Raw genomic sequence first — 24,828 nt, 5'->3', positions numbered from 1 at the left:
GATTGGCCCAGGCCCTGCTCGTTGGAGGCCTCTGATTGGTCCAGGCCACCAAGCTGGCCGCCGCCGATTCGAAGCGGCCTCCTCCGCAACTAGCGTCACGGCTACGCCCCCCCTAGCGGACTCATTGGCTGCTGGCCGCACCCGACAGCCACGAATGGGAGGAAACATCCGCCCCAGGCGCAGGCCCCATTGGTTTAGCAGCTGCCTGTCCCTCGTGCGACCTCTCACCCGGAGGCCGTTTCCGCCGGTAAAGGCAGAAGTCCCGCCTCCACGCTGGGCCCTGGGGGGCCCCGGGCCAGTGTGGTGTGTGTGATTCCCTCGAGGCGGTGGAATTTGGGTCCTTTGCTTCTCTTTCTGCACTGTCCGCTTGTCCCTCCTCCGTCCTTCATCTCGAAGCGGGAAGCGGCTCTTCCTCCTCCCAGCTTCCAACCCGTCCCAGGCGGGCAGGTCTCAGCGTAGATTCTGTGATCACCTCAGAACAAATTTCATTGCCCTTTATAGCGGCTACGGTGCTGGGGTGTCCGAGCCTCAGGGCTTTTTGTTGCTGTCCGGCCCGCAGCCCTCGAGCTGGGGCCTAGCCGGAGCACTGCACGGCCGCGGAGCGTGGGCTCCTAGCCATTCTGTCGGCCCTGCTCTCGCTAGCCAGCTATCTTTGTCTATACCAGGTTTCTCCACATTGCCCTCCCCCACGGTAAGTCACAGACCTGGCCAAAGTAACTACCTCCTCGCCCTGAGTCCCCACCCCAGTGTGGCAACCCTCACCTGTCTAGGGCCATACCACACTGAACGCGCCCGCTCTGGTCTGAAAAGCTTACTAATGCCATCGCTCCCACCTTGGGATGTATCATTTTTCCAGCTTGTCGCCCCTTGCCTTCTCCTCTGCTCATCTTTTTTTTTTCTTTGCGGCCCCGGGTTATCATTTGCAGCCTTCCTCGTCCATTATTCTTGATACCTTTGTAACTTCATTCTTCTTGGAAAAGGTCAGATTGTGCTTAAACCCATCTGATAGACAAAGACGTCTTGATACTGCCTTTTGTATAAAAACATGTAGCAAAAAATAATAGAGACTATCTACTTTAGACTTACAATGTGCCAAGCATTGTTCTGTTTCCTATGTCATTCGGTCCTTACAGTTTAATACTTGGCATTTCCCATTCTCCAGATGAGAAAATTGGGACTGAAATATTAAATAACTAGCTTAAAGTCATAGAGCTGGTAAGTGATGGAGTTAGAATTGAAATCCGAGTCAGCTTGGCTCCATAGCCAATGCTCTTAGTTTTTTTTAATTAAGTCATTCAACAAATCTTTTTGGAGGACCTGCTATGGGCCGACCAAAGGTCTGATACAAAATATTTTGAGATGCTTACAAAAAATGCATGGGACATTATCATAGGAACTGATGACTCCAGTATTTTTCCACTAAATGTATATTTGAGGTTCATGGTATTCATAATACCCTGTCCAGATAGCTAGCACTGAACCATCTTACAGTTTACTAAGATGTTCAGCCTTGGAGTCAATACTGAAGAATTTTCCTTTCTCCTTCAGTGCTTCTCAAAGTTTATGCTGGTGACTCAGAATTGACTATAGAAGTTGCATCACCCATCTTACAACAGGGCTTGTAATACTGCTGTAATACTGATCCTCTATAGGTTGCATCAGTTCATTATTAAGATAGAAATCACCATCCAGCCACTTTAGAGCTTCGTATCATTTCAAAGAAACTGTGTATATAACATCCATTTCCCTTAAAAACAAAGCTCTCAGTTTCAGCCTTTTCCTTGATTGATGGAGTAATCGTTTTTGCAACTCTCTTTTTCCTAAGATTTAGATAAGTGGTATCTGGCTAACTTCCAAAGAGTATATTGGTGGTTGTAGTATCTTTTTTGAAACCAAGTATATTAGGTGTATATTATTGTATAATCCGAAGTGCGATCTTTTATGGATTGAACAGAAAAGTGCATAGATAAATCTAGGTTCCTGAATGTTAAATGCCAATAATAGTATTGATGCCAAATTATCAATATTTAACTAAGCGCTAGATACTATGCTAAACACTTTATGTGCATTTTCTCTTTTAATTCTTATGAAAGCATTTTTTTTTTTTAAACCTTAATTTAGAGCTAAGGAATCTGAAGCCCCGAGAGGTGAAGAAACTTGCCCAGGAGATTACACAGCTGAGGAGATAGGGAGCCAGGATTTGAGCCTTGGCAATTTGACTTTTAATTTCTGTAGTCTAGATTATCATCCTGAGTTTTGGGTTTATAAGATGTATATCTTGTTTAGGGTATAGAGTAGTTACATAGTTTGCAAATATTTTGATAATGAGTGATAGACAAATGTAGATTTTTATCCAGTAATTTAAACCAGCTCGTTTCACTTGTGCTCCTTTGGGTGAGAAAATAGATTTCTTTTTCCCATCTGATCTCAGCTAAGTAGAGTTAGGACTGATTAGGACTGGATGTCATTTAGTTCCTAAATCTTCCTTTTTGAAAGGGAATTACGGGCATAGAACAGGAAGGAAAAGGAAAAGACTTGTGTAATTGACAAATTGAATGTTTAGACCCTGATAATTAAGAATTTTCCACATCCTTTGTTGGGGAGAATACACAGCTAAGAGATAAGGCACATGATCTTGGGAGAAAAACCTACCAGAGCCTCAATTTTTTCATCTATTGAATGTCAGGGATTTCTGTCCTGTTGGTTTTAGTAGGCTTGTTTTCAGGATTAGATAAGGTACTGTGTGGGAGATAAGAAAAGTGGGAAGTTGTAGGATAATAGGAATGCTATAAATCATGTGAATATACTATGAGAAGAAATTTTAGAAGCTCTTCAAGAAAACCATCTCTTGAGAGTCAATTTTCAAGATTTCTTTCAATGGAAAGTAAAGTTTGGTGATTATGTTGAATTTGACGGATTATTGGAAATATTTTTTTAAATGTTCTAATTACTGTCTTCTATTGGCTATGTAGATGTCTTTTGTATTAAGAGACTGGGCCCTTAGAGCCCTGACCCTCCCTTTTCTTAGAGCATTTACTTCAAGAAAACTCTGATTGTAGGGATACCTGGCTGGCTCAGTCAGTAGAGCATGTGGCTCTTGATCCTGGGGTTGTAAGTTTGAGTCCCACATTGGGTGTAGAGATAACTTTAAAAAAATAAAATCTTAAAAAAAAAAAAAGAAAAGAGAGACTGGGCCTTAACCTTTATTAAACAACTGAAGAGTAAAAAGTATCTCCCTGACACCTGAGCCAGGAACAATACTAGGTATAAATCATGTAGCTGTGTGTGTGTGTGTGTGTGTGTGTGTGTGTGTGTTTTGAAAGTGCAATGTGCTATGCAATTAGTTTTCTTTGTCTTGACTTTTTTTTTAAAGATTTTTTTTATAAAAAAATAAAAGATTTTATTTATTTGACAGAGAGAGTGAGCGCAAGTGGGGGAGCTGCAGAGATAGAAGGAGAAGCGGGCTCCTCACTGATCAGAGAGCCTGACGTGGGGCTCGATCCCAGGACCCTGGGATCATGATCTGAGCCGAAGGCAGACCCTTAACGACTGAGCCACACAGGCGCCCCTGTCCTGACTTTTTAAAAGTGAATTTTATAATAGGGAACCTTCCCCACAGACAAATGAAAAGTTACAAGTAGTGCATCTTCTATTCTTTCCTCCCCCCCTTCCCCGGTGGAAGGCATTTAGGAGGGCATGCTGTGTCGGATAGTATGATAGAAAAGCCCATGGGGTTTGGAAGCATAAAAACTAGAGTTCTAGTTCTGTCACTAAACTAGCTATGATTTAGGACAAGTCAGTCTCTCTGAATCTGTTTCCTAGCCTGTAAAATACATATAATTTTGCTTCCTCACAAGGCTGTTGTTACGATAAAGGTATTTTATGATTTTTAAAAATATTTTAATTTTTTTTAAGATTTTTACTTATTTGAGAGAGAACACAAGCAGGGGAAAAGGCAGAGGGAGAAGCAGACTCCCCGCTGGGCAGGGAGCCCAACGTGGGGTTTGATCCCAGGACCCCAGGATTGTGACCTGAGCGGAAGGCAGACACTTAACAGACTGAGCCACCCAGGCGCCCCTGTATTTGATTAATTGAAAAGCATTTTAGTTTTGTACAGAAAACGTTTTCATTTTTCTTCTGTTTTAAATTTTCCATTGAAGTAAAATAAGCTACTAATTATATAGAGCTACTTCTATAGAATTTGAGTGATAATATGTATCCTAAATCTCTAAATTTTTAAAATAGGAAATACAGCGGGGCGCCTGGGTGGCTCAGTTGATTAAGGGACTACCTTCGGCTCAGGTCATGATCCCGGAGTTCCAGGATCGAGTCCCGCATCGGGCTCCCTGCTCAGCAGGGAGTCTGCTTCTCCCTCTGACCCTCTTCCCTCTCATGCTCTCTATCTCTCATTCTTTCTCTCAAATAAATAAATAAAATCTTAAAAAAAAAAAAGAAGTACATAAAATAGGAAATATAGGGGCGCCTGCCTGCCAGGCTCAATCAGAGGAGTGTGCAACTCTTGATCTCGGGGTCGTGAGTTTGAGCCCCACGTTAGGCGTAGAGATTACTTAAATAAATAAATGCTTAAAAATAAAATAGGAAATATATGTACATGGTATAAAATCCAAAGGGTACAATATACAATGAAAATAAATCTGCCTGCCACCCTATCCCCAGCCTTATTCCTCTTCACTGGTAAAGATAACCACAGTCACCACTTTCTTGTGTAGCCTAGATAGGTTTTATTCATACTCATATGCAGTGTGTGTATATCCCTATTTTAAAACTGGTGATGGAGCATGCTACATGCATGGTTCTGCTTCCATCCAGTTAGCTATATTTCTTGGAGATTGTCACAAATCCACTGCCTCTTTTTTTTTTTTAATGTCAATAGTAGCTACACTTAATCGAATATTTGCTATATGCTGGATGTTTTACATATCTTAAACTTAATTATAAATTGTAATATGAATACAGAACAGTACATAAAATGCAAGTGTACGGTTTAATGAATAATCATAAAATAAAGCCCTAGGTATTCAATATCCAAATCAAGAAAAAGAATGTTGTCAGCACCAAGAAGTCCTCACTTTTCACCCCAGCTGACCCTATATCCCTCTTCCATAAGAAAGTTAACTTTATTGTTACAGTCTTTAGATTTTTACCATTTATCATATTAACTTCTGTCTTAATTACTATAGCTTGATATCCAGTAGAACATGTCCTTCCACCTTCAGGAGTGTGTTTTGCTATTCTTGGTACTTGTATTTCCATATAAATTTTAGAATTAGCTTGTCAAGTTGGCAGAACAAACCTATTATATATTGTTAAATAAGAAAAGTAAGTTACTTAACAGTATGATAATACTATGCCATTATTTTTAAATATGCTTTACAAAGTCTTGAATCTCAATTTCTGTATTCTAGAATTTTTTAAAAATTGCATTAATTTAATATTTAATATTTATCAGGAATGAACAATTTTCTGTTTTGAAATGATAAATTATGTTACTTCAAGATGACGAAACATTATGTAGCTATTAAAATTGTTGATATCTATGTTTTTCAAAGAGTAAATTGTAAGTATGTTACTTTTTTGTCTACATTTTCTTGTTATTAAAAAAAAAAATCCCTGTTTATCTATCAGGAATTTACTGAGCTTGAAAAGCCTTTAAGAACTTAAAACTAAAAGTAATACAGAAGAGAACTGCCCTCCGTCCAAGCACCAGCCAGCTCCATTATGGCAACACGAAGCCCCAGCATTGTGATTAGTGATGATGAACCAGGTTATGACCTAGATTTATTTTGTATACCTAATCATTACGCTCAGGATTTGGAAAAGGTGTTTATTCCTCATGGATTAATTATGGACAGGACAGAACGGCTTGCACGAGATGTGATGAAGGAGATGGGAAGCCATCACATTGTAGCCCTCTGTGTGCTCAAGGGGGGCTATAAATTCTTTGCTGACCTGCTGGATTACATTCAAGCAGTGAACAGAAACAGTGATAGATCCATTCTTATGACTGTAGACTTCATCAGACTGAAAAGCTGTAATGACCAGTCCACAAGGGATATAAAAGTAATTGGTGGAGATGATCTCTCAACTTTAACTGGAAAGAATGTCTTGATTGTTGAAGATATAATTGAAACAGGCAAAACAATGCAAACCTTGCTTTCCTTGGTCCAGCAGTATAATCCAAAGATGGTCAAGGTTGCAAGTTTGCTGGTGAAAAGGACTCCTCAAAGTATTGGATACAGACCAGATTTTGTTGGATTTGAAATTCCAGACAAGTTTGTTGTAGGATATGCCCTTGACTATAATGAATATTTCAGGGATTTGAATCATGTTTGTGTCATTAGTGAAACTGGAGAAGCAAAATACAAAGCCCAAGATGAGAGTTCAAGTTGAATTTGGAAACATCTAGAGTCCCATTGAAATCACTAGTAAAATGATCAAATGTTCTAGTTCTGTGGCCAGCTGCTTAGAGGGGCTTCTTGCCTGTACCTTCTAAGAATTTTATCTGTTTGGTATGTTTGTTAGAAATGTCATTTGCTGCATTCCTAAAGTCTTTACTTGCACTATGAGCCTATAGACTATCAGTTCCCTTTGGGTGGATTGTTGTTTCACTTGTGAATGAAAACTCTCTTAAACCACACCACTGTTGAATGAAAATATTGAAATTGTATTTGTAGGAAACATTTAAAGAGAAGATATATTAATTTTTACTTGGCATTTTAATTTTTATATATTCAGGAAAAGACAAGTGATTGAATATTGTTAATTATGCCACTGTGTTTAGAAAAGTAAGAAGCAGTCAGTTTTTGTATCAATGACAGCATTTAAGAGGTATTGTTTTGTTGGATAAACCATGTGTCCTTGAATTATTTTGGTGTTTCAGTATTTTTCTGCTTGTTCAGATTATTTCTGGTGAATCTTTGTCAACAGTTTAAATACAAATCAATAAATTCCAAAATACTTAAAAAAATAAAAGTAATACAAGAGAACAAAAGAGGTCAGTGAAAGATGTTTAAGATATAACTACATTGGGGTGCTTGGGTGGCTCAGTCAGTTAAGGGTCTGCCTTCAGCTCAGGTCACGATCTCAGGGTCCTGGGATTGAGCCCCACGTCGGGCTCTCCACTTAGTGGCGAGTCGGCTTCTCCCTCTGTGACCTCCCTTGCTTTCACTCTCTCAAGTGAATGAATAAAATCTTAAAAAAAAGATATAATTACATTAAAGTTATTTCATATGTTATAGTCATAGGTTAAAACAAATACAGGTAATGTACCAAAATTTGATTTTGCGTTAACATGACAGCTCTCATCAGTCTGGACATCCCTGATACTGATAGAAAGATAAGGGGTGGTTTTTTGTTTTGCTTGTTTTGTTTTAAGTAGGCTCTACACCTAGTGTGAAGCCCAACACAAGGCTTGAACTCATGACCCTGAGATCAAGACCTAAGCTGAGATCAAGAGTTGAACACTTAACCGAGCCACCAAGACACCCTAGAAGGATAAGGTTTATAGTAGATTTCACTGTGCTGAAGTGCAAGTCGCATAATTTATGACTCTGTTCTATAGGCGTCTTTTTCCTCATTTTCAGTATTCTCAAGTTTTGGGCTTTTATCTGTTGCCCTCAACTGAGCCAATAATTAAAAATTCTTTGGCAAATGTTGCAAAACCATATTGACTGAATTGCTTGGGCCTTGGAAGAATCCCTAGGCAAGTGGGGGGCCCTAAATCCTAAGCTCCATCAGCTTCATAGTAAATCCATCTCTGAGTACTGCTACTATTTCTGAGCCTGCCAGTGGGAGCCAGTGTAAGACAACCTAGGGCCCAGAACATGGAGTAAGGTTATGACTGTAGTCTTGTCCTTTGCTTGCAACTGGGCTGTTCCAAAGGGCAAAAAGCATCTTATAAAGAAATACTATCTGCCACCTGTGTAGAACAGCTTCCATCCATGTGTTACTGAATTTTTTTGTTGTTGTTTACAGATTGCCAGAGCTTTAAAAAATTTTTCCCTTAAAAAATTTTTTAAACTGGGGTGCCTGGGTGGCTGTCCTTAAGCGTCTGCCTTTGGCTCAGTTCATGATCCCAGGGTCCTGGGATCGAGCCCTGCATTGCATCGGGCTCCTTGCTCAGCGGGAAGCCTGCTACTCCCTCTCCCACTCCCCCTGCTTGTGTTCCTGCTCTTGCTATCTCTCTTTCTCTGTCAAATAAATAAATAAAATCTTAAAAAATTTTTTTTAAACTATGTTAAAAAATAACATCATTCATTCATGTGTATTTTTTGTTATTCAGAATGTACAGTCAACCTAAATGTCAAAATCGATAGGGGATGCTAAATCAACTATGGTAGGTGATACTATGGATATACTGTGCAAAGTTTCAAAACTGAGGTAGATTTTTATGTATTGATATGGAATGAAGGTCAGGATTTATTTTTAAATGAAAAGAACAGAATGGTATGTACAACGTGATCCTATTTATGTCCCCCCAATCTAGGTAGATACCTATCATTTTTTTTTAAAGATTTTATTTATTTGACAGAGACACAGCAAGAGAGGGAACACAAGCAACAAGAGTGGGAGAGGGAGAAGCAGGCTTCCCGCCGAGCAGAGAGCCTGATGTGGGGCTTGATCCCAGGACCCTGGAACCATGACCTGAGCTGAAGGCAGACGCTTAACGACTGAGCCACCCAGGCGCCCCGGTAGATACCTATCATTGACAAGAGTGGCTCCCTTTGGGTGGAATTGGATGGGAATCAAGGGGATTTTTTTTGACTTATTTGTATTGTATACAATTTTTTGGCCAATTTTTAAGGCCAAGAATGAATTTTTGTATTTCTTGTTTGAAAGTGAATTTTAGAAAAGAAATGTAGTGAATGTAATGGTTCGGTTAGCTTTTAGCATTGAAATTAAAAAATATATTTTTATTTTTAAGGGTAATACATCAAGGAGAATGACTAAATGGAAAACAGTGTGGGAGCTGATTCACATTTGAAATAGTTGGAAAACTGAATGTTACTTTTTTTTTTCCTGGAGACTCCCAGTGTTGGAGGATATAATCGTTGTTTTCAATTTTTTGAAAGGCTGTCAAATGGAAAACATTTTATATTGCTCCAGGCATCAGAACTTCTAGCACTGGAAGGAAGTAAAGGGAAACCGATTTCACCGAAGGCACAACTTTCTAACCTTTAGAGCTGTCCAACAGTGGAGCGGGCTATCTCACTTAAGATAGTGAACTCCCTGAAATTCAAACTGTGGAAATAGAAGTTGGAAGACGGGGGCACCTGGGTGGCTCAGACGGTTAAGCGTCTGCCTTCCGCTGGGGTCGTGATCTCCGGGTCCTGGGATGGAGCCCCATGTCGGGCTCCTGGCTCAGCGGGGAGTCGGCTTCTCTCTCTGCCGCTCCCCCTGCTCCTGCTCGCTCTCTCTCAAATGAATAAAATTTTAAAAAGAAAAAAAAAAAAGTTGTAAGACCATCTGGCTGGAATGTACAAGAGAGAATTCCTGCCTGGGCGGGAGTTGGACTAATGACCTTTAAGGCGTCTTCCAATTCTAAAGTTTCTATGACTATTCAGCTGCGTTAACTTGACGTTTGAATGTACCTGAGTTATTTTTGTAAAATAAAATTTTATCAGATAAATCAGTCAAAAAACTGGTCAAATTTACAGTTAAGGAAAAAGATAAAACGAGGACTGGGAAATCAGGTTTAAAACTGAAAATCCAGATACCCCTGAAGGCAACTTGGGAAACTTTTAACAGAGAGGGATGGTGTGTCTGAGCGAGCGCGTGTGTGAGTCGAGTGATGTGTCCCGGGCAACGGACACTTGTTACCGAAGATGCTAATGCTCTAAATCTTACACTTTACACGTACTTGCACAGGAGTGTTTTTCACACCCGGCAGCACCCTACGCGGAAAAGAGGTCGCGCGTCTGCTGAGGAACAATTTTCCGGAAGGCGCTTCGCGATACCGCAGACGCCCACGACTGCTCAAGCCGGTGGCTGACTGGGCTGGCTAAAGCGGAAGGACCGCTCTGGTCGGCCGCGCGAACCACCAGTCCCAGGGGCCCCCGCGGCGCCGCGCACGCGCGATGGCGTGGCGGCAGCGCCGCCGCAGGACGCAGGAAAGCCAGCTAGCGAGTAGTGGCGGCGGCGGCGGCGGCGGCGGTGGCAGTGGCAGTTCGCGGCAAGGGTGACGGCTCTGAGGCCGAGTGGCGGTACGGCGGAGACCTGGGTGCCTTCCTCCGTGTAATCCCGGTGGTGAGTGCGCGTCTCCGGTTAACTCGCGCGAAGTGCGCGGCTCGCTCCCTGGCGGCCGGGCTGGTCTGGCCTAGGGCCGCAGCCTGCGCCTAATGGCCGGGCCACCCAGTCCAGCTGACCCCCGGGCCCTTCCCTCCCGTGTCGGTATAAGTGGGGGTAGGGGGGACACACGGCTAGGCCCAGGGGACAGATGTGGCGGCGCCCGGGGGCCAGGGCGGCCGGGGGCAGACGGGAGGGAGGGACGCGTGGGGGATGGGATGGGAAGGGACCGGAGAACGGCGGGGCGGCTTCGGGTGGGAGCCCCAGGCGAGCGACCTGGCAGGTAGAGAACTGAGCATAGGAGGCGAGAAGGAGATGGACTATCTTCTGAGCGTCGCTGGTTAAGATGTCATGCTTCGGGGACTCTTGACAAGCTGGACTCACGGTCTGGGGGCAGCCCACCTTCGAAAAACACACACACACACAGTATACTTGGCATCTTTCCACTTGTGTTGGATGTCTTGGAAGTGAGGGACTGTTGGTTGCTTCCATCTCCTTTCCTTCAACTTCACCTTTTACTGACTGTCAAATTTTAAATGGGTGCTGGCTAGGCAAACCATAGAAATAAACAGTGTTCTGTGTATAAGTCTGTGGAAAAACAGGCGTGGTGATATGTTCAGTTGAGAGCTAGGCCAAGGGAGGAATCATTGTTTTTATTTTAAAATTTGTGACAGAAGTCAGTTTGAGCACAGCTTTGAACTAGAAAGTATTTTAACCTGGGAATTCACCAGTTGGTGGACAGAATATAGGGGATTTTTGAACTAGAATGGGGATAAAATCACATCTATTTTTATCATCTGGTAACTAATTTATTAGTTCCTTCAATTATGAATGTAGGCAACAAACCACAGTGGAATTAGCAATGCCTGTGACTTTGTCACCAATAAAAATTACAAATATTTTTGTATCATGTTTACAGTTTTTTCAGATATCTCAAAATATCACTTATGCTTATAATTTTTTTGAATTTATGGCATTATTAGACAGATCTTGTTATTTAATGTGATGATAAAACTGCACATATATTACCAGATCACTATATTTAAATAATAATTCCATATAATTGGTTTCTTTCATGATTTCATGTTTAATTATGTATTTAAAAGCAATCTGAGGGGTGCCTGGTTGGCTCCGTTGGTAGTGTGTGTGACTCTTGATCTCAGTGTCATGAGCTCCAGACCCACGTTGGTTGTCGAGATTACAATCAATCAAGAAAATAAAAATAAAAAAATCTATCAGAGAGAGTCCATAGGCTTCACCAGACTACCAAAAAGATCCATGGTGCAAAAAGATTAAGAACTCCTGAGGTAGAATTGTTTGGGGATCCATAAGTCAGCCTGGAAGGATATTTGAATCTTTTTATTTATTTTTTTAAGAAAAGACAAGGCAGATAGGGTTATAGTATAGATGAAAGGGAATTTTGTACACAGAGAAGTAAAAGAAGATTTGGCTGGGTCAGAGTAATAATTTTGAAAGATAGACTGCAGATACCTCATGGGGAATCAGCAAAATAATCTGAGGAAAAAAGGGAAGTGAATATTTGGCCCTTAGATTTTTGTAGTAAGGCACCGCCTAGTTCTAAGTGGCTGAAGCCTTCTAAGCTCTTGTCTAAGCCTGTGAAAGGAAATTTTAGTGCGTGCTGGTTTTCTTTAAATCATGTAGGTAGTGTGGCTTTTAAAGAGGGGAATATTCTTTTTTTTTTTTAAGATTTTATTATTCATCTGAGAGAGAGAGAATGAGTGTGTGGGGGGGGAAGGGACAGAGGGAGAAGCAGACTTCCTGCTGAGTAGGGAGTCGGGCGGAAGTGGGGTTCCATGTGGGGCTCGATTCCAAGACCTTAGGATCATGATCTGAGCCCAAGGCAGACGCTTAACCAACTGGGCCACCCAGGTGCCCCAAAATTCTAATATTTTTGTCCTTAAGTAAAAACTACAGGATCTCTCTTCAGATATATTTTTCCTATTGCTATTATTCTTTTCCTGTATGATAGAAAGTAAACGTGCAGGTGATAGAGTTGGGAGAATTAGTAAATCATTTTCTCAAAATTCCATTTTAAATTCTTACAGTTCAGTTTTATTTTGGCATCAGACTTCTCACTGATAGATCACAGTTAACATTTTTTTTTAAGATTTATTTATTTATTTGACAGAGAGAGACCGTAAAAGAGGGAATACAAGCCGGGGGAGTGGGAGAGGGAGAAGCAGGCCTCCCGCTGAGGAGGGAGCCCGATGCAGGCTCAATCCCAGCACCCTGGGACCATGACCTGAGCCAAAGGCAGCCGCTTAATGACTGAGCCACCCAGGCGCCCCACAATTAACATTTCTTTAGAGTATGTGGGACTTGAAATTTGCAACTGTTTGTAAAGCACCTGTCAATACCCTGTGTGAGATTTTTTTTTTTCCCTCTAAAATAATAGCAATAGTGGAAAAACCACTACAGCAAACTTTTGTTTTTCTGGAAAAAATATAAGGGGGTATGGAAAAGTGAAGAAGAGTATTTTATGAAAAGATATTGGTGGTGAAATAGTTTATGTTGAATTGAACACACCATATGACAAAAATCACTGCCTTGGAGAGATATTGCCTGGTACTTTGTCCTTACGCTGCTTCCTTTGTCATTCTTTGTCCCTGCCCTTTTATTTTTTTAATAGCATGTATCTGTGTGATATCATATTATTTGTATATTAGTTTTTTTAATTTTTATCTTTCCATTAGAATGTTAGCTCTGTGAGAATAAGGATTTTGTCTTTGCCGCTGTGCTAGAATAGTGGCTGGCACATAACAGGTACTCAGTAAATACTTGATGAATGAGTAAATGAGTTAATTTATAAAAGCTAGGTTACTTATTTCTAGGAATAAAATATCTATTTTTAAAATCTTACAAATAGTATTATGTTTGCTGGGTTGAATTTGAACCTTTTCATCTTACGTTTTTTAAAAGGTTATTTCCCAAACATATGCAGTGCTTTCATGGCCATTTGGTTTCATGTGGGGACTGATTATTCTTAGTACTTGCTGCCATGTAGGTTTGATTATCCTGAGTGTTCTATAATGTTGTGATAAAAGGAAGGGTTTGTAGATGAAGTTCTTATTTTGCTAAGATTCTTTTACTTTGTGATCCTAGGTTGGTATAAATGACACTGAATTTTTCACATCAGATTGATAAAAAAATTTTAATGTCTGACAGTATCAAAGTTAGTGAAGATGTCTCTGAAAATGGTAATTTAGAAACTGCTGTGGGACAGTTTCTATGTAGGACAAATTCTAAACGATGTAGGAGTTTAAATTGGTACAGCTGCCTTGAGGGACAACATTTGCAGTTATTTAGTAAAGTTGAAAATGGGCATACCCTACCTCATAATTTCACAACTTCTGGAGGGCAATAAGAATGGGTGAAGGTGGTGCAAAGGGGATGATACCATAAGTTTTCTTTAAAGACTAAAAGCAACTATGATGATGTTAACAGTTAATTCTGGAAGGCAGAATACAAGTGCTAAGTCATCTTTGCACCTTTCCCTATTTTCTGTTGATTTTGTTGTTTTGAATCCATAACTTTTTTTTTTTAAGTAATTTCTACACCCACGTGGGGCTTGAACTCTCGACCCTGAGATCAGGAGTTGCATGCTCCTGTGACTGAGCCAGCCAGGCACCCTACCCCCCTCCATAACTTTTAAGTATTGTTTCCCAACTCTTTGAAAAATTGTAAGCCTACAGAAGAGTTGCAACAGTAGTATAATAATACCTTTGTACTTCTCATTTAGATTCCATAGTTGTTAACATTTTGCTTTGCTTGCTTTATGCACTAGTAGACCCATTTTTTGCTGCACCATATGGGAGTTAGGTATAGATACCATCAGGACACTTTACTCTCTAAATACGGGTATGTATTTCCCAAGAACAAACACTTTCTTCTACATATTTGCAATTCAGTTGTCACCCTCAAGAAATTTAACATGGATATAATATTATTTTTTAACGTAGAGTACCTATTCAAATTTCCCCAGTTGTCCCAATACTGTCCTTAGATATTTGGTTTTGTGTTTGACCCAAGATTCATTTAAGGAGCTTGCATTGCATTTAGTTGCCTGCTTGAATCTGGATGGGTTTTCCAGCCTTTTGGAGGGGGCGGGGCAGAGGGTGTCTCTCATGACTGTAAGTATCCAGACCAGTTGTTTTGTAGGATGCCCCTCAATTTGGATTTGTCTGAATGTTTCTGCATGATCAGACTCAGGTTAAACATTTTTGGTTGGAATGCTGTGTAGTTGATTTTAGGTCTCAGTGTATCCCATCAGAGGCACCAGATGTCAGTTTCATTATTGATATAAATTTGATCATTTGAATAAAGTAGTATCTACTGGATTTATATTGTAAAGGTACCCTTTTTCCTTTGTAATTAATAAGGGATCAGTGAAGTGATTATTTTATTTTATTTTGTTAAAGATTTATTTATTTATTTTAGGGGCACCTGGGTGGCTCGGTCGTTAAGTGTCTGCCTTTGGCTCAGGTCATGATTCCAGGGTCCTGGGCTCGAGCCCTCCATTGGGCTCCCTGTTCTGCGAGAGGCCTGCTTCTCCCTCTCCCGCTCCCCCTGCTTGTGTTCCCTCTCTCGCTGTGTCTCTCTCTGTCAAATAAATAAATAAAATCTAAGAAAAAAAAGATTATTTATTTTAGAGAGAGAGAGCATGCACTTGTGTGAGCAGGAGGAAGGGCAGAGGGAGAGAATCTCAAGCAGACTTCCTGCTAAGCATGGAGCCCAACATGGGGCTTGATCCCACAACACTGAGATCAATACCTAAGCCAAAATCAAGAGTTAAACGCTCAACCAACCAAGCCACCCAGGCGCCCCCTTCTTTTATTTTTTTTAATGTAAAAAAATCTTTTTTCCCCTTTTTAAAAGATTTATTTATTAGAGACAGAATGTAAGCAGTGGGGAGGTGGCAGAAGGAGAAGGAGAAGCAGACCCCCCACTGAGCAGGGAGCCCGATATGGGGCTTGATCCCGGGACCCTGGGATCATGACCTGAGCCGAAGGCAGACACTTAACGACTGAACCACCCAGGCGCCCCACGTTATGTTTGTTTTAAACAGCACTGGTTTAAGGGGCACCTGGATGGCGCAATTCGTTAAGTGTCTCTTTGTTTTGGTTCAGGTCATGATACCAGGGTTAGGAGATGCAGCTGAGTGATGGGCTCATGCTCGGCATGGAGTCTGCTTGAGTTTCTCTCTCCCTCTCCCTCTGCTCCCGCCCCCGCCACATGTGTGCTCTCTCTCTCTCAAATAAATAAATCTTTAAAAAACACCAGCACTGGTTCAAGACACTAGACTTCTAAACCTGCACACAGAGTAATAATACATGCAATATGTGTTGGGGCTATACCCAGAATTTTATACTTATATATTTATTCATTTCTCAGTTCACACTCTTCAACCTATCTTCCATATCAAAATATCAAACACATCAAATATTTTTATATCAAAATATCAGTTTCAGAGTCTAATGTGAAATTGTTTAGCAGAGCACTAATATTTGTGTACCACTGTGCACAGGGCATTCAATCCATAAAGTAACTTGTTCTGGGGCACCTGAGTGGCTCAGTTGGTTATGCATCGAACTCTTGGTTTCAGCTCAGGTCGTGACCTCACAGTGTTGGGCTCTGTGCTCAGTGCGGAGTCTGCCTCAGATTCTTTCTCCCTCTCCCTCCCCTTCTGCCTTTCCCCACTCCCTCTCTCCTTCTTCTTCTTCTTCTTTTTTTTTTTTTTAAGATTTTATTTATTTGACAGAGAGAGACACAGCAAAAGAGGGAACACAAGCAGGGGGAGTTGGGAGAAGCGGGCTTCCTGGGGAGCAGGGAGCCCGATGTGGGGCTCGATCCCAGGACCCTGGGATCATGACCTGAGCTGAAGGCAGATGCTTAACGACTGAGCCACCAGGCGCCCTCCCTCTCTCTTTCTAAAATAAATAAAATAAAAAAAAAGTAACTTGTTCTGCTACATTTCAGTAGCTGAAGGGACACATATTCTGTATCTGGCTAATAGGCATTCTGCTCCTGCAGGATGTCCCACATTGGGCTCCCTGCTCAGCGGCACTCCCCGCTGGCACCATGCTAGATGCCTTACTTTCACTGACGTATAAAATCCTCACAACTACCCTACGTAGTAGGTCCTATTTAAAGAAGAAACTGAAGCACATAGAGGTTAAGTAACTTGCCAAAGTCCCACAGTCTGTGGAAGGTAGGATTCCAACTCAGCAGGCTCAAACCAAAACCACCACACATTCATGGGGCTCGATCTCACAACCCTGAGACCATGACCTGCACCAAAACCAAGAGTCTGAGGCTTAACCGACTGTGCCACCCATGTGCCCCTGAAGTGATTATTTTAAAACTTAATCAGACTCATGAGTTGTTTATAGAAGTACCAGTATAAAGGGTAAAGAAGATTTAGATTGGAGATACTACCCCTGAATGGGAGAGTGGAAGATCAGGGAATGCTGTATGAAGGCGATGACATTTGAACTGGATTGAAAAGCACAGATGTAATTGGCTATAGGGCTATTGGAGAAGGGCTCCAGGTGAAGGAATAAGCTGAAGCACGAAGAGGAATTTGTAAATTAGAATATCCAAGTCTTTTTACTTTTCTTTTTTTTTTTTTTTCTGGCTAGTGTGTTAGGTCTGTGAAATGGAAAAATGGTAGGAAAGATTGTAAAGGTAGCTTGAGATGAAGAAATACTGAAAAATTGAGGCTACCCAGGTGATAGTATGTGATCATTTGCCTGCAGGTGTATCACTCCCTTCCTAGTGCTCACTACAGTGAAATTGCTCACAGGGAACCTGAAGTCAATATTCTGAAGAAGAGCCAGAGAGGCAGCATGGGGAAATGAAGAGTGTGGGCTGAAGTCAGACAAATCTAGTTTTGAATTCTCTGCTGCATGATAGCTGAGTGGTTAGGCAGTAAGTTGTTTGACTTTTCTAAACCTGATTCCTCATCTGTAAAGCGGGGGTGATAGGATTGATGAAAAGCATCAGGAATGTGGCTTTCGTTTCGTAATTGCTAGTTATCTTTTGGTACTTCAGCTCTCAATCTTTAACTCTTTTTCCACCTTGGTACCACATCCCTGACTTTAAAACAAGCCTTAGTCTTCTGGTGCCTTCTTGGCCACTATCACAATGCTGTCACTTCTCACTTCACCCAGTTGGCTCCACTGTGAGTTTGTGAGCTGCTTTCCAGTGATGGCATAGAGTGCTTCCTACCTTACAAGGTGTTGCTGCCTCATAATGGCATTTGGAAAAATTACCCCTAATTATTGTAGAAAATTGAAGAGGGTAAGTGGATAAATTTCTAATAATAAGACATTTCAGTTTATTTAAAAAATTTTTTTTTAATTTTTTTTTAGGATTTTATTGGACAGAGTTGGTTACACATTACTCTAGGATTCTGCAAGGTAAAGTATGATTTATTTTTTAATTTAATTTTATTTTTTGTAAAAGGCTGATATAAGTGGAATCTCTGTTACTTGCTGTGGAAAGACTAGTACTTGAAAAAAATTTCTCAAATGGTTAATTTTTTTTCCTCTTCAACTTCTGTTTTTTTGCTACATATAATTCTTTCTCTGGAGTTAATCTTTTCATAGTCATGAAGAATTTCAATTATGTATTTTTTTATATCTGAACCACCCAAACTTGTGTTTGCATAGAATTATTTGTGGCTTTTGCTCCTTAAATAATCCTAATCAAGGTATTTTCATTTTTAAAGGAACTAGGATCAATAATTTCTATATCATGTACACATTTTATTTATTTATTTATTTTTTAAAAGATTTTATTTATTTGAGAGAGAGAGAATGGAAGAGAGAGAGCATGAGAGGGGGGAGAGTCAGAGGGTAAAGCAGACTCCCCGCTGAGCAGGGATTCCCGATGTGGGACTCGATCCTGGGACTCCAGGATCATGACCTGAGCCGAAGGCAGTTGCTTAACCAACTGAGCCACCCAGGCGCCCTCATGTACACATTTTAGAAGAGGCTTTGGGCACCGAGCTATTTGATTTCTTGTTTTTATTTTTTGTTTTTGTTATTTCTTTTAAAATTTTAAGTAGGCTTCTTACCCAGTGTGGGGCTCGAATTCACAGCCCTAAGATCCAGAGTTGCGTGGTCTACAGACTGAGCCAGCCAGGCGTCCCTCTTGTTTTTAAATTATAGGTAATTAAAATTTCTTTCTTTAGGGACACCTGGGTGGCTCAGTTGGTTAAGTGTCTGCCTTCAGCTCAGGTCATGATCCCAGGGTCCTGGGATTAAGCCCCGCATCGGGCTCCCTGCTCAGCGGGGAGCCTGCTTCTCTCTCTCCCACTCCCCCCTGCTTGTGTTCCCTCTCTTTTTTTTTTTTTAAAGATTTTATTTGTTTATTTGAGAGAGAGAGAATGAGAGACAGAGAGCACGAGAGGGAAGAGAGTCAGAGGGAGAAGCAGACTCCCCACCGAGCAGGGAGCCCGATGTGGGACTCGATCCTGGGACTCCAGGATTATGACCCGAGCCGAAGGCAGTCGCCCAACCAACTGAGCCACCCAGGCGCCCTTGTGTTCCCTCTCTTGCTGTCTCTGTCTCTGTCAAATAAATAAATCAAATCTTTAAAAAAAAAATTTCTTGAGCACCTGGGTGGCTCAGTCGTTAAGCGTCTGCCTTCGGCTCAGGTCATGATCCCAGGGTCCTGGGATCGAGCTCTGCATCAGGCTCCCTGCTCCGCGGGACACCTGCTTCTCCCTCTCCCACTCCCCCTGCTTATGTTCCCTCTCTCGCTGTCTCTTTCTCTGTCAAATAAATAAATAAAATCTTTAAAAAAAATTCTTTATACTTACCTATATATTTCTCATTTTTTGGAATATTTTTCAATATGTATTATGATTTTGTAAAAACATTTTCAGTAGGGCAGTTTTTCATTGTTTCTAAGCTGAAACCCAGGTTTTGTGTGTGTGTGTGTGTGTGTGTGTGTGTGTGTGTGTGTTTTAAGTTTATTTATATCTGTACACCCAGTGTGGGTCTCAAACTTATGACCTTGAGATCAGGAATTGCATGGTCTTCCAACTGAGCCAGCCAGGTACCCCCAAAACCCAGTTTTGAACTCTGCAATGCAAAAGTCAGAAGTGGTGAATATTTGTTGATACTTCAGGTGGTTATATTTAATATATATAAATGAATGGTTAAGCAAATGTTTAAAGGAAAAATAGCTTAACGCTGACAGTGTAATTGTATATATGTGTGTGTGTGTATATATATATATATCAAACCAAAATTATCTCTGTATACACCTTTTTTGTATGCTGTTTTTAAAATATAAGGCTTTAAGTCTACTGTTGTAACTGTAAAAGCAGGCAAGATGTCTGCTCATTAATATTTCTGTCCGAAAAGATGCTTGCTTGGTCTTGCTCCCTTATAATGCCAGTACACCCACGCTAGACACTGGTGGGAAGCATGTCGTCAAACATGTTCAGTTCTTCCTTATTTTTTTACTTACTAATTTATGTTTCCAGTTTATTTTATGTGAATCTTTGAAAGGATTAAAATTGGAAAATTTAAAGAACAAAAGAATTAATCAAGGGATATTAGCCTATTTTTCTTTTTACAGAATCAGAGTCAAATTATCTTCCTAAGCAGTCTTAATTTTATCCAAATACATGTATTTTTAAAGTTTTTAGGACTTAGGCTAAACTCATCTTTTTTTTTTAAGATTTTATTTATTTGGGAGAGAGAGAGATGGGCGTGAGCAGGGGGGGAGGCAGAAGGAGAGAGAAAGGGAGAAGCAGACTCCCCACTGAGCAGAGAGCCCAGTGCAGGGCTTGATCCCAGGCCCCTGGGATCATGACTTGAGCTGAAGGCAGACAGTTGACCAACTGAGCCACCCAGGCGCCCCTGAATGCATCTATTTTTAACCCACTCTAAACTGTCTCCTTTCATTTTCTAATACAAAACTCTGACCCCATCTATTGATTTTATTTCCATTATTTGTAAATCATGACTACCTGACAAAAATACATTAGGTCTAAAAGTCACAAGGCAGAATTGCAAAAAGTTTACAAATACAGATTTCTGTATTGAAAAGCTTAGGAAAGACTAGGTGGATTCTTTTTGCAGAATTATTTCATCTTTAGTACCTCCTTTAGAACCCAAGGAGTCTTTGAGTCCTCTTTTTAATATCTAACTATTCAAGGTTGTAATGGGCCAACTTGGATTCTGTGAAAAGTGACCTGTTAAACCTCCTTATGAGTAAGTTTCTGTTCCATCATTAATGATAACAATAACTAGCATTTTTGAGTTCTTTCTTTTTTGTAGGCATTAAACTAGTTAAAATTAGGAATTTCATAATTTTATGGAGGCATCTTAATGATTGATTTCTTTTTGAAAAGCTGTTTAAACTAATTAGATTTATTTGCTATTTATTTATAAATAAAGGAGTTTCCTTCAATGATAATAATGCTTCTTGAAGTTTGATAATATTTATAATTTTATGAGATACCATTCTGGTAAATGTGATAAAATGAACATGACAGCCTGCTGTTTATATACCTTCCCTAATTTTTAGGGTGGACTCTTGGATCTTGAAACAGGTTTTACCAGTATTACAGTTCAGCAAAAAATGCAGCTGAAACTTGAAGTTCTTTCTGCTCTTCTCTGGTTGTTTTATACACTCACTGTATTTATGGAGGAAGCTACGTTTATCCAAGGGACCAAAGCTTCCTCAAAGCATGTGAGGTGGTGAAATCTTCCTCTCAAAAATTCTCAAAGGGTTCTAAGGATTTTAGGTTTTTAAAAAATCATTTGGTTTATCTTGAACTCCAGGTTTATGTATGTCTTAGTGAGTTTTCATTAGAGATTATTGAATAGGAAATTAGATTTGGTGGTATTTAATTTCAGACTAATAAAATTAATGGAGATTTATCTAATTGTGAAAGTTCCTGATACCCATTTCTAGATTGGGTGCATATTTTTGTATAATTTATTGCTTCTGGGAAATCAAAGGACGTAATTTTAAAGCCGTTGTAGTTCTGCTTATTGGTGTGTAGCTTGTTATTGTTGAACTGTGTCCAGAAGTACTGTCCTTTTTGTTGCACTTGAAAACTTTCACAGTTTTAATATATAATTATTCACAGAATTTGTCTGGTCCTGAGTGTTTAAGTAATTGCACTAGCAAATCTTCAGCTGGGGGGGGTCTTAGTGCCAAGTTTTTATTATGTTCTCATTTTTTTAAATTACTAAAGTAATGTTCTTTATTTAAAAACAACAACAACAACAACAACTAGGTGCCTGGGTGGCTCAGTTGGTTAAGCATCTGCCTTCAGCCCAGGTAATGATCTCAGGGTCCTGGGAATGAGCCCCGCATTGGGCTCCCTGCTCAGAGGGGAGTCTGTTTCTCCCTCTCTATCTGCCCCTCCCTCCTGCTCGTATGCGTGCTCTCTCTCTCTCTCTCAAATAAATAAAATCTTAAAACAAAGCAAAACAAAACAAAAAAACCCCACAAAACTTAAGGGGCACCTGAGTGGCACAGTCAGTTAAGCATCCAACTCAATTTTGGCTCAGGTTGTGATCTTGGGGTTGTGGGATCAAGCCCTGCATTGGGTTCCGTGCTCAGCATGAAGTCAACTTGGGATTCTCTCTCCCTCTCCTTCCGCCCCTACCCCCCACTTGCTCATGTGTGTGCTCTGTCTCTAAAATAAATAAATCTTAAAAAACCCAAAAAACTGGAGCACTGGGTGTTATACGCAAACAATGAATCATGGAACACTACATCAGAAACTAAGGATGTAATGTATGGTGATTAACATCATATATAATAATTAAACAAACAAACCTAAAAACAATGCAGAAAAGGGGTGCCTGGCTCGCTCAGTCAGAAGAGCATGTGACTCTTTATCACAGGGTTGTGAGTTCGAACCCCATGTTGGGTATAGAGATTACTAAAAATATATATATATATAAACTTTAAAAAAAATGCAAAAAATGAAAGCTTTTCTTCCCCACATATACATGTACATACTATACGTTTTGGGTTTTTTCTTTTTTTTTTTTTTCCAGAAATTATAGTTAACACTTGTGCTTGCATAGTGCTTTACATATATTAACCTGTTGTTGTTGTTGTTTTGAGGGGGGAGGGACAGGGGGAAAGGGTAAGAGAGAATTCTGAGCATGTTCCATGCCCAGTGCAGAGCCTGACGTAGGGCTCGATCTCATATCCCTGCAGTCATGACCTAAGCCAAAATCAAGAGTTGGACATTTAACCAACTGAGCCACCCAGGCGCCCCTAGGTATATTAACTTGTTAAATCTTCACAACCCTGTGAACATACCTTATGAATTAGATTCTATTTTATATCCATTTGCAGATGAAAAAAGTTAAGCAAGGAGAAGTAATTACCAAAGGTTGCACAGCTAGTGAGTGGCAGACCTGAGATTTGAGTCCAGGTAGTCTTGCTCAAGTGATGTGTTTTAGCTGCCTCTGGGGTCTTACCATGCGTATTGTTCTGCACTGTGCTTTTTTCATGTAATGGTAGATGATGGACAACTTTCTGTGTACCTCTGTCTCCTTAATAATTGTGTAGTATTCGATGGCGGAGGTGTACCATAACTCACCTAGTGTCTTTCAAACTCAATCTTGTTTAATATTGCCAGTTACATTAGTAATGGTTTTAAGTAATACTTTAAAAAGTCAGGGTTTTTGAACTGGAACAAGTGAGGATACATTAGTATTTACGAAGTAATGCATATTTGCTGTCCAGGTTTTTTTTTTTTTTTTTTTTTTTTACTGTCCAGGTTTTGATGTTATCTCAGTTCAGTTGTATAATATCCAAGCTTAACCCACAGGCTATTGGGTATGCATGTATTTCATTATTTTTGTGATCTGTCTTCTTTAGTTCTGGAAAATTAGTAGTGTATTGGGGGTAAAATCTACATCTATTTGGATTTTATTTACTTTGGTAGGGTCTAGAATTTTGGTGTCATAACAAGAAGTCTGGTGTAGTGTTAACTTGAGATGTAAATACTCTCTGGCTTTATATTACTTGCATCTTCCAAGTAGGGTGCCTTTTGGTTCCTTGTTCTTGTGCCAGGAAGAGTTGGTACTAAGTCTGTTTTTTTTCCTACAGTGGTTTAGTATTGTTTCAGATATACCAACTGAAGATATTAAAGTATCATTGTTTCCTTTTTTCCGCTTATTGATAGTTTTATATTTAAAAAAATTTTTTTTTGAATATTTTATTTATTTATTTGACAGAGAGAGACACAGCGAGAGAGGGAATTCCCACAAGCAGGGGGAGTGGGAGAGGGAGAAGCAGACTTCCCGCGGAGCAGGGAGCCCGATGTGGGGCTCGATCCCAGGACCCTGGGATCATGATCTGAGCTGAAGGCAGACGCTTAACAACTGAGCCACCCAGGCGCCCTGATAGTTATTTCTTAATTGTGAGGAAATTTTTTTTAGTACATTAATAATTATTTCACATATGCTTATTAGAAAGATAGTAGATATTTTCAACTTAAATTTAGTTACTGTTCTTTAATTATTTTGGAACTGGTTAGAAGTCAGTTGGCTGATTCCTAATTAGCACATTGCTCATCATCATTCAGTCCTTTATTAACTTTTTATAAATGCAGACATTAAATCAGTACCTGCTAAACATCAGTCTGTCTGCTAAGCAGTGGGGATACCAAGATGACTATCTCCCTACTTCAGGTAACTTGGAGTTTTGTTGAGAAAACAACATTTTGTTGCTAACAGTATAAAATGCTGTGATAGAGATGAGCCCAAATGAGAAAGTATGAGAATGGCTAGGAAAGATTCCTTGGTTTGAGCTGGGCTCTGATGCCTAGGTGAGATTTAACTGGCCAATGACAAGAGTGGGCAAAGGATTCTAAATAGAGGGTATATAGAAATCTGACCTGTGAAAACCGTTCAGAATTGTTATTATCACGTGCAGTGTGAAAACATGGGGCCCCTTAAGGGCAGACCTTACCCATCTTGTTCATCAGTGCCTAGCACATTGTAGATGTTTAACAAACATTTGTTGAATGAATGAGTGAAGGAAGTGTGTTAAGCTTACTGTGCTTGTCTGTCCATTTTTTGGAAATGAGTTCACTATTTTTAATACTTGATGATTTTTAGGTCATATAATTTAACAAAACATAAAATGAGTAATAAACTGTTACTGCACTGAAGGAGGTTAAGTCTTGTAGACATGTAGACTTTGTCATATAGACAAATCCTTGTAATTCAAGATGGTTATTTATATTTATAAAAAAATATTTGCAAGGGATGTCTATCTCTTGTATGGATTGGTTAGATTCCTGGAAAGTGGTGGGTAGTTATAAGTCCTCAAACTTAAAATATTTGATTGATAAAATATAGGAGCTAACATTGTGGCAGGTATGTCATTAAAAATTGGCAGTCATGGCCTTTTTTTGCCATATCAGGTTAATAACGAATATTATGTAAGCACTAAAAAAAGAAAAAAATATTTTATGTAAGCACTAGAAGTACCTATATAATGAAC

General features: G+C 40.0%; 2 protein-coding genes across 9 annotated transcripts in view; both read left to right on the top strand.

Annotated features, from left to right (window-relative positions):
* Positions 1-299: 299 nt before the first annotated feature.
* On the top strand, positions 300-7,002 carry LOC113934050 (hypoxanthine-guanine phosphoribosyltransferase-like). 2 transcript variants are annotated; one of them, XM_035723461.1, is made up of 2 exons: positions 300-691; positions 5,647-7,002. In XM_035723461.1, exon 2 carries the CDS (start codon positions 5,740-5,742, stop codon positions 6,409-6,411), a length of 672 nt encoding a protein of 223 aa, XP_035579354.1. In that variant the 5' UTR covers positions 300-691; positions 5,647-5,739; the 3' UTR covers positions 6,412-7,002. The 2 variants fall into 2 exon arrangements, with proteins under 2 accessions (XP_035579354.1, XP_035579355.1); XM_035723462.1 differs by lacking the exon at positions 300-691 and adding an exon at positions 932-980.
* Positions 7,003-10,095: 3,093 nt separating this feature from the next.
* The window catches only part of GAPVD1 (GTPase activating protein and VPS9 domains 1), a 75,163-nt gene continuing 60,430 nt past the window's right edge, over positions 10,096-24,828 (top strand). For 4 of the 7 annotated variants that reach the window (XM_027614545.2, XM_027614544.2, XM_027614542.2 and 1 more), the window contains exons 1-2: positions 10,098-10,266; positions 17,697-17,744. The gene's annotated coding sequence lies outside the window, so the exon portion shown is untranslated. Of the gene's footprint in view, positions 10,267-17,696; positions 17,745-24,828 lie in introns of all 7 variants that reach the window. The other 3 variants (XR_003523583.2, XM_027614546.2, XM_027614540.2) reach the window with 3 other exon arrangements.

Source organism: Zalophus californianus, chromosome 13 (genome assembly GCF_009762305.2).
Source record: "Zalophus californianus isolate mZalCal1 chromosome 13, mZalCal1.pri.v2, whole genome shotgun sequence".
In the NCBI taxonomy this organism is placed as follows: Eukaryota; Metazoa; Chordata; class Mammalia; order Carnivora; family Otariidae; genus Zalophus; species Zalophus californianus.
The sequence above is the reverse complement of the archived record's forward strand: the minus strand, read 5'-3'. Positions and strand labels throughout refer to the sequence as shown.

Excerpts from the sequence above, each read along its gene's own strand:
- LOC113934050 (XM_035723461.1), top strand. The coding sequence starts at position 5,740 with ATGGCAACACGAAGCCCCAGCATTGTGATTAGTGATGATGAACCAGGT.